The following is a 9,747-nucleotide window of genomic DNA, read 5'->3' on the forward strand; positions in this document are numbered from 1 at the left end:
TCAAGGGGAGGTAAGACTGTCACTTTGTTGCCTTAGAGACTGCAAATCATCACGCAGCATCTCTCCGCTCGTCCCCAATGAACGGCTTCGGTCGCGTTTGCCGTCATCAAGGCTGGAGGCGGATGGGTTCGATTCACTCGTGCTCCGATTGGTTCTCGCTGTTAATGAGCTGCCATTGAGGATTTTTGGCTCGTGCTGTGGGGAGGTGTGTCTCCGGCTGCGCGAGTACACGCCTCTCGCATAAATACTAAACCACAGCTGTGGATCTGATCAGACGCACCAATTTGAAGGGCAGGCTTTGAGACTCGCTGCACAGTGACTTTCGCTTTGCGTGAGCATCCCGTTTTGGTTTTGTGAAGACAAAGAGAAAAAAAAAAATTAGAGAGAAGTCAGCGGCAGTAATTAGATCCCCTCAGCAGAAGTGACGGCAGGTGTGAATTCATGTCTGTATTTTCACTGCGGATATACTGGTGAGTACTCTCTTTCCCACTGGTACCTGTTTCTGTGTATGCGAGCTGTGTATCTTCTTTGTTTATGCATTTTCATGATATTAACTAATCAAATGTCAGACACTGGATTTCCCGACTTTGCACCTGGCAGGCAAGAACAATGAAGGATTTAGTTGTGGTTCATTTAGCATGGTGATTTCCCTTAAAATGAGCCACCTTTTTTTTGCTACACCCACTCATGTTTCCTTTGTGATTTTCTGTGGGGTGTTGCCCCTGAAATTGGAAATGTCACAGCACTCAGATTGGAAAATGAGAAAATTCTAGGTCTCTACTTTTTTTTTCTTTTCTTTTTTCTTTATCAAATAGTTGCCAGGATATAGATTTAAGCACTGCTCAATGCACCAGTTTAGGAAGGTGCATTAGTCACACTGTGCTATTTTCATTTTCAGCTTGTTTCAGTCTATTTGAGAATAAATGTAATTTGATCCCTATATTTTCAAGCCATTTTTGGAACCTCAGAACATGTAGGCTCACCTTACTGCATGTGAATGCAATGAGACTGCACATGCAAAAAAGAGCAACGCACCCCATCTATTACTAATATTTCTTATCAGTGTTAAATTTTCCATAGCTGGCAGTCAGTAGCCTACCTTGACTCCATAATTCACTCTTTGATACACAAATAGGGAGTGTAGCTCTGTTTGTTTGGGCACTTTTAATTCTCTGCTGTCAAATGTTTCTCTTTCTGTAGAGAGGATATGCAAGTTGCTTTGAAAAATTGTTTTGCAAGCACTGTTAAAACCTCAGTAGGCCGCTGTCTGTCTCTACCAGGAAGTTCAAAATCGACCTCTTTGTTGTAACCACATGCTGCTTTCTCGCCTGTGCTTAGTTACAGTAGGCTTAAGTTTCTATCTTTCGTCTATTACAACTGTGAGAAATCATCACCACTTTAGTTTTGTCAGTAGTGTAACTAGCGTAATTGTTTGAGAGCATGAGATTTTTCCACTGAAATCTTTGTCTTTCTACGTGTGAACAGGAAGACATTTTTCTCACAAGAATGCCATCATCTTATTTAATTTACCATATAACATCACATGTATAGTAAAAGACCTTCCAGTAGTTGGGGTTTGTCCAACAATTGCCTGTGAGTAAGCACTTGGCAACAGTGTAAAGGGATCATTTTCCACACACATCGTAGAGGACACTGATCTATGATGTGTTTTCAGTGACAGTCGACCCACAGGAATCTGGATTCAACCCATTCATTCCTGTTCACTCCTGAGGGTCCTACTCAGTCACCCCCACCCACATACCTGCAGAGCTGTGTGACTTTGCCGGTGGAAAGCACAGCACTGGCACTGAATGACATCAGCTTTGCCTTGTGTTTGCCACACTGCCTGAGATTTATGACAGCCATAGTAGTAGTAAGGACTAGGTGGAGTGTCACAGGGGAAACTATGTTAATAATGTAAGTGAGATTGTTGCAAAGACCATTTGGGCTCCAGCCAGCAGCACTACTGTATAGAGAAGTGAGGAACTGGCCTCTTTATAGTCCTGGGACAGTAGGATGAAACTGGTGTCACACCTGCTTAAAGACTTTCAGTTTTTGTTCATGTTTTGAAAAGAGTGATTTTTGACAGCTATGGGCAGGGCTTACACAGAAAATGCCTTTTAGAGACAATAAAAAGTACTACTTTTTAATATGTCACGATATCTGAAAGGCATTAGTATAAGGTCAGTGTTAGGAATTAAAGCAGAGCATAACTGATACAGTAAGCCCTTTAAAAAGCTATACTTGAAAATGAAACAGTACAGCAATTAACTAATTAACTCTGTTCCTTTAAATTTTGGACACATGGTCCAAAATGTATCAGCCATAGTGGCCTGGTGAAGGTACCTGCCATTCATGTGTGGCCTGGCTGGCTGAGGCATTAGGAAGCGGGCAGGACCAGGTATGCGTTAGGCTGACTGGGTCAAGAGATGAGATTTCCTGCCATCTGCACCGTCAGCCTCACCAATTAAACATTTGCGGTCCTGTATCTTAAAATGTGTTTCTTCCTTACAGAACTGGGCAGTCTGGTTCTTAAGTCTGTTTGGGTCATCATCACAGTCAAGGGTGGTAGTTGTATTCCATGCTGAATGTATGCTTGGATAACTGCTGGATCCTCTTTGCTGACAGAGGGACATATTGTTGATCCCTCCTTGACACTTGAAGTGGTAATTCCATGACTATTGGTGTATGTTTGTTTCCTCCCAGGTTGACTTGTTACTTGTGCACCCCTACTTCCTCCTCATTGTGCCCCTTTTGTTTTATTAGCCTGATGTTCTGTTATTCTTAGCAGAGCAGGATGTTTATAGATCCCCGAACAGAAATATGACTGGCAAGTCCTAAGTGTTTATCTTTCTTTTCCTTCACTCCCTCCACTTTCCCCTCTCCTCCTCTGCTGCTCAGGTCTTCACTGTCACCGTTCATCCCTCTGTCTCCACCTCTCCTGTTTTTTGCATGTCTGCCTCACGCTCCTCTGCACCCCAGGATGATATTAGTTAAAGAATAACCTCAGCTGACATTTTTTTCCATGTTAAACCTTGCATATCCCTCAAGCCTCCTCATTTTATTTTTGGATATCCAGCTATTGTTTTTTTTTGCCAGTTGTCTGACTGTTGCAGGAAAGGTTACTTACAGTGATTCAGATGGAAGCGTTTTAATTTTAACATAATCAGAGCCACTCTACACCCTGCCGTGATGCCAGTCTTTCCTCCTGAAACAAGAGGTTCTGTATATTTAGGGATGGAAAAATTGATTAGTTTCTATCCCCCAGGGGTTAAAGTTCTCCTGCTACTGAGTGACTCATATCTCATGATTCAGTCCTCCTTGTTAATTCTCCTTAATTTAGGTTACATGAAAACTGCAGTATACGTAAGTGTGTTACTATCAAAAGTGGATGGTCCTGATAAGGTTGCAGATACACAATGATGAGGCTTAGAAATCCTGGGTTTTTACCAGGGATCAGTGAACTTAGCGTGGTTCTAGCATGCAGTGCTTCTACTTTTTAAAGTTAGGTACTCTCTTCTGTGTGGGGTAGTGTCATTTTGACAATTTGCCATGCAAAAACAATGATCAACAATAAAAATCTTGTTCAATTTAAACATGGAGGTGGAGCCTTGCAGAGGGGATTGTCAGGACACTGCGCTTTGTATGAGTCATACATGGAGACAATAAGGCAGAACTGTACTTTACACAGAAATTCCACAGACTATATTTCATGTAATGGCAGATGAAGTGAAAGTGAGGGTTTGACGGTTTATTGTGAGAGAGACTTCAGTTTGTGTCCCCTATTAGAGAATTCATCAGAAAGCACATTCCCCTTTTTTTTTTTTTTTTTTAAACCATCATTTTCACCCTTCATCTAAAAATAAACCTTTTTTTTTTTTTGGGTTTTCAGATTCAAAGTAGGTTAAGTGAAGCCCACACATCTCATCCCAAAAGATAAATAAATAAACAAGCCCATCGAACTGGATAATGTGAGGATGTGAGTGAGCTTCTTGGCGTGCTGTTTTCTTTGTCTTTTTTAGCCAGTGACCACACAAACCGCAAGCCTGTGGCCACTGACCACTAGGCACCAGGCTTTAAATAGAGAGCGTGAGAAGGCCGCTCAGCATCTTGTCTCAAGCCGGCATCTATGCGAGTCTTGGGACCTGCTTCGAGCGTTACTACGACAATGCTGGATAGTGAATGCACTGAGCTTGGATAAACAACCTCTTGCTACTTTCATCTAAAATGGAAAGTTTGGCCAAGCTTTGATGGAAATGAGTGCATCAAGTTCCTCCCCAGTCAAATACCGCAGCACGCCCCCAGCACACTCTCACAATGACTGTTCTCTGGTTGCTAGCGCAAGAGCACATCACTCTGTATTGAGAAACGGCCACCTTATGCAAGCCACATCACGAGCTGTGCAGCTTTGCAGTGCATTAGCAAAGTAGATGGACTGGATGCTTGCTGTGTTGTGGTGGAGATGTTCAGAGTGTAAACAAAACTGTCAAACGTGTGCAGGGAAGTAGATCAACCATAACTCTCAGACCTGATAAGTGTCGTGTTTTTTCATTATCACATGCTTGTGTTAGTTACGGCTTTTTGTCCTCACTGTATATAACTTGCCCTGTAGTATTTCATACAAAATGGATGGGGATTACATTCATATTAACTGAAAGAAATTTGATAATTCAACACTGCAAATGTGTTTTTGTTTAGTTTTTACATTTTCTCTGCAGATCTCAGGCAACTGTGCTATGATCATTGTTACATCTAATCACATTGCCTGTCTTTTTTTTCCACCCTACAGCCCAGTACTTGTGCCCAGCCGAGATATGACTGAGGTGATGATCAACAGCACCCCCATGGAGGACATGAGGCTCAGTCCCAGCAAGGACAGACTCTCCTTCCAGGTAGGACACACGTACATGCTGAACAGATAAATAGCACTTCCTTTCCAATTCCCAGCAAATTTTATGCAGCAGTGCCATTTTTATATTTTGTATTGCCTTCATCCATTTGTTATCGTGAATTGGACTGACATCAGCATGGACGGGAGGGAGCTGCCGCTGCATGTTGAGATTTGAACACCGTCTGCACTATGTGGTGGTGGACCTAAACACAAGATAATATCTGAGTTTCATCTAATGATGTAGTGATTTTTTTTTTTTCCCTCTCCACTACCATTACAAGCTAACCAAATATTTTGTTGCAGATAAAGATCAGTGTATTAAGATAAAACAAGAATGTGCATTTGCAATTTTTAAAACCTAGATACTGAGATTACAATGGTAAGACAACATTACAGCAAAACTGCACAGCCCTTGTATTTTTTTTTTTTTCCCTTCCATTCTAATATGGTCGGGAAAGGACATTGCAGATTATAATGGTTACAACTTCAAAGTCTGTGTAGAGCAGATTCACATTTTCTGTGGTCTGTCACAAAAATAAAACCGCAACAGATCAGAAATGAGAAAAGCAGCCATCAGGTGGTTTTGACAAGTTGTAGCCAGCAGCTCTCTTTTACTGTCAGCTGAACAGGGTCATCTCGGAAACTAAATTATTTAAATGCACAGCTGCTTAGCTAGCTTAGTGTCAATGAATTAAACAGCCTTCTCTCAATACTCATTCTATGGGGAAAAAAAAAATTAACAAGAAGATGGAATAATTACCAAAGAGGTTATCTCCAGTTAAAATATAATTTTTGATAAATTGCAATTTCATTACAGTGTAAAAGCCTGTGTTCGATGCATTTATAAGCCTTATACAACAGCCTGCACATGCTGTATGATAATACAGACGCTGAGAGGATGTAGACTGACCCAGAGGAAAAGACCGGCTTCCTCTCAACTCAATTCACACCACAGCTGTGAGTCTGTCAGAGAGGGACCAAGAGAAAAGGAGGGTGCCAGTGTGCCACTCCTGCACTCTTTCTATCCTTATCCTGCCCAGTGTCCCAGGCTCGCCGTAGAGAATCCCTGTATGAAGCAGCGATGCTCCACCAGTAACGTCCTCTATTATGAGTTCTTAGGACTTTGACTTCAATAACCATAACCATGAAATCCCAGATGCATTTACAAAAGCTATTGAAATAAATATGAGCTATAATACCAGATGAGAAAAGTGAGTAGATGTTGACTTTCTGAATCATTTTCACAAGGCAATGTCATGATTCAGGCATACAGTGTCCCCCCTCCACTCCTCACCCCCCCCACCCCCACCCCCCCCACCCCAATCACCCAACTAAACACACGAGAAGAGCTTAAAATAGCCAACATTGTGCCTGGGTGATGTGTCTTCACATCCTGTCATTGGAAGAGAAACAAGTGATTACATGTGTTAGCTAGGGGTCCAAAGGCAAGGTCACTCACTGCCCAACTCCCCTTGATGCTGACGCACAGTGAGGATTAGTGATGCTGGCCAGAAATGCAGATACAGTCAAGTATTACACATAAATACGGATGTGCTTGCACACATAATTACATGGCATGTACTTGGCATGGTTTGTTATGCACCTGGGTTTGAAGAATGTAACAGCAGCTAATGGACACGTACAATCTTTTATAACCTGGGAGATTTTCCTCATTCGCTTTTGTCTTGTTTTTCCTCCCCTTCTCATCTGTCTCCTATGGAATTCATGGAGACTTGGACACAGCTGGATCTCCTCTATCTCTTGTCTCACTTTCTCTCTTGCCCCATCTAATGCTTTCTTTCCACTCGGCTCTTTGCCCAGACAGCAACATCGCCCCCACCCCCCCCAAACGTCTAGGAATGAAATATGCAGGTCTAAAAATATTCATCCACTTTATCCAAACAACAGCCAAAAAAAAATCTGCTGTTCTTGGACCAGGAGTGGCAGGCTTTTTTTTTTTCCCCCCCTGGGCCATTCCTCCTGTTCCTGAGAACAGAGAAAGTCGGAGGTTGATGTCAAATCTTGCCAGGACAGGGAATGCATGTAATCTCTGCTGTCAGTCTGTCTCTCATGCCCTTCAGTTCAGATCCAAATATTTTAGCGTGGTGCTCTGCATTTATCAGCATACATGGATTTGCAGATAACTCAACAGATTTCATGTTCTTTCCTAAACCATTTTTGACTTTACATCCACAGAAATGTACATTATTCAAAAGTTGTTACAGGGATGGATATCCTAATTATGCACAAATCATGCCTCAGTGTGTGTGTGCAGGATGTTTATAGTGTGTGTGTGTGTGTGTATATATATATATATATATATATATATATATATATATATATATATATATATATATATATATATATATATATATATATATATATATATATATATATATATATATATATATATATATATATATATATATATAATTGTTTTTTTTTTTTGTTTTGTTTTTTTTTACTCTTGGTTTAAAATGCTATGATTATGCTCTTGTATAATCTTCTGAGTTGCGGGTGACATTCATAAGCAGCTATGAGCTGCTTGGCACAATTCCGTCCAAGACATTGAGATTAAACATTTGGCACCATTTATCCTAAGTCCTGCCTCATTTATCCATACGCAGACACTTGTGCAATATCTATGCGGAAAGCCAGTATAACTGAAGGAATGTGGGATGTGCAAGAGCAGGTATGCCACTGGGATTTTAATCAAACAGTTCTCATCACAGATGTTTAGTCTTCACATCCCTTCCTCCTTCGTTTAACCTTATGATGGTACCTGCAACACTTCTGCAAGACTTAAGTTCTAGAAATCCAAAAGCCTTCATCACCATTCCAAAATATGTTTGCAAATAACTTTTTGCATTAGTGGTGGGATAGCGGACTCTCTCCCACATTTTGGAACCTAATTTGTATTAACTTTCACTTAACGACAGATTAATAACCATTTCTTTACTTGTTCTTATAGATATTCCCAGACCCCTCAGATTTTGACCGTTGCTGTAAGCTCAAAGATCGCCTCCCATCCATTGTGGTTGAGCCAACAGAAGGAGAAGTTGAGAGCGGAGAGCTTCGCTGGCCTCCAGAGGAGTTTCTGGTTAGTGAGGAGGAGGAAGAAGAAGAAGAAGAGGAAGAAGAGGAAGAAGAACAGAATAGCAACATTCAAAATGGACTGCCAGCACAGAACTCGCAGCACTAGAGGCTGTGTTACAGCACCCATACACTCTTCCTTCTTTCTGATGGACTTTCCGGTTTCATACACTGGTTATGCTTCACCTCAGCACTCTAGCTCACTCAACTGACACCATCTCATTTCCTCCGACACCAAAAAAAATTTTTTAAATGAAATCACTCCCACAAGAGAAGCAATATGCACACATACACACACTTTTATGACACAGTAACTTATCCTCCTGGACTGCAAATCCACCAAGAACAGGCTTGAAAAGATCAGCACACCTCTAATCTTCACCTACTTCTTACCACCATGTGTGTCTCGGCCCAAACCGGATGTCCTGTTGGACAGCGGCAGCTCAGTGCTTCATGGACAGGTCTAATACTGCAGGAGGCTACTACTGCTCTGTACTTAACTTCAAAATGGCTGGCGTCATGACCCCAGAAGCTTCCTCCTTGTATACAGAACTATTGTGGTACACGTGGGAATTATTGTACAGTACACTGTCCATGTGTTCAGAATCTGGTTTGCTATGTTGTTGTTATTGTGATTGCCACTGCTGTCTGTAGAGTTGTCTGTTCCAGAGGTTGAAATTTTGTGACTTGTCTTTCGGATGAGTTTTGTGCAAAATGTTGGGAATTTTTATTATTTTATTTTTTTGTCCTTCACTATGTCAGGCACTCAAATTAAAAAGGAAAAATAATAGACGTGATCTAAAAATGAAAATGGTGAAAGCTGGTATGCATGATAAATATATGTGGGTTGAATTAATTTTACCTGTTACGCACCAAAGTCAAGTTATGCTATGATCCCCTTGTGACATTGGCCTCCTTGAAGCCTTATGATGGACAGCGCTTGGATTACTCAGCAAAATCATATGACTCTGAGAACAAAATGTGCCGCAAACAGGCCGCTGAGAAAAGCTGAGTAAGGATGGAAAATGCTAACTTTTGGAAAGCACTTGATAAAGCAGTGTACAGACTCAATGAAGGATATGTAAATACTTGTTTCTAGCAAGCCATCCCCCAAGGCCTTCTAGTGGACTGATCGTGTTTTTCTTGATTTTTTTTTTTTTCTTTTTTTTTTTTTCTTTGTCTTTCTAAAAGGTAAAAAAAAAAAAAGTCACTGAACTATACACATTTGACTGTCTTTCCAAGTCTTCCTGTTCTTTTTGAAAACAGCCATACTTTGAAGCAACACCATGAAGTACAGGTTGTAGAGAATTCACACTGTGGGACGCAGTTTGCAGATATATAGGCAATACCTGAAGAAATGATCTTTATTTGCAGAAAAAACTTCTGATATTAGTCAAAAGCTGTTAATGGGGAATTCATATTGGTTCTCTGGTAGTAATGTCTGTCAATTTATTTGCAAACAGTGGGGGGGTTTTTTTCTTCTTTTTTTCTCCACTCAGTCATCATGACTTACTATTTGTGGTGTAAATTTCTAACTGTTGTAGAAGCATGGCTGAGATATGTCTATTTGTAATATCTCATTTGTGTGGCATTAGGGCTGTGTACAGAGTATCTCTCTCCTGCAGATCCCACGTTGTTTTTGTAAAGCTCAGGGAGATAAGCCGCCATCTTTCTATTTTTTTTTCCTGTTATTTTTGTATTTAGACCACTCTTCTCAGTGATGATTATAAAGGCTGTAAATAAACATTTGAATTTGCTATCCA

At 40.8% G+C, this 9,747-nt stretch overlaps 1 protein-coding gene across 1 annotated transcript; it reads left to right on the forward strand.

Moving 5' to 3' along the window:
- Positions 1-281: 281 nt before the first annotated feature.
- On the forward strand, positions 282-9,747 carry lbh (LBH regulator of WNT signaling pathway). The gene is made up of 3 exons (XM_030719676.1): positions 282-470; positions 4,790-4,892; positions 7,863-9,747. Exons 1-3 carry the CDS (start codon positions 442-444, stop codon positions 8,091-8,093), a joined length of 363 nt encoding a protein of 120 aa, XP_030575536.1. The 5' UTR covers positions 282-441; the 3' UTR covers positions 8,094-9,747.

The sequence above is a fragment of the Archocentrus centrarchus genome, chromosome 22 (assembly GCF_007364275.1).
Source record: "Archocentrus centrarchus isolate MPI-CPG fArcCen1 chromosome 22, fArcCen1, whole genome shotgun sequence".
NCBI lineage: Eukaryota > Metazoa > Chordata > Actinopteri > Cichliformes > Cichlidae > Archocentrus > Archocentrus centrarchus.

Excerpts from the sequence above, each read along its gene's own strand:
- lbh (XM_030719676.1), top strand. The coding sequence starts at position 442 with ATGTCTGTATTTTCACTGCGGATATACTG. Across the intron at positions 471-4,789 it reads TTTTCACTGCGGATATACTG|CCCAGTACTTGTGCCCAGCC; the intron begins GTGAGTACTCTC and ends TCCACCCTACAG. Across the intron at positions 4,893-7,862 it reads AGGACAGACTCTCCTTCCAG|ATATTCCCAGACCCCTCAGA; the intron begins GTAGGACACACG and ends TTGTTCTTATAG.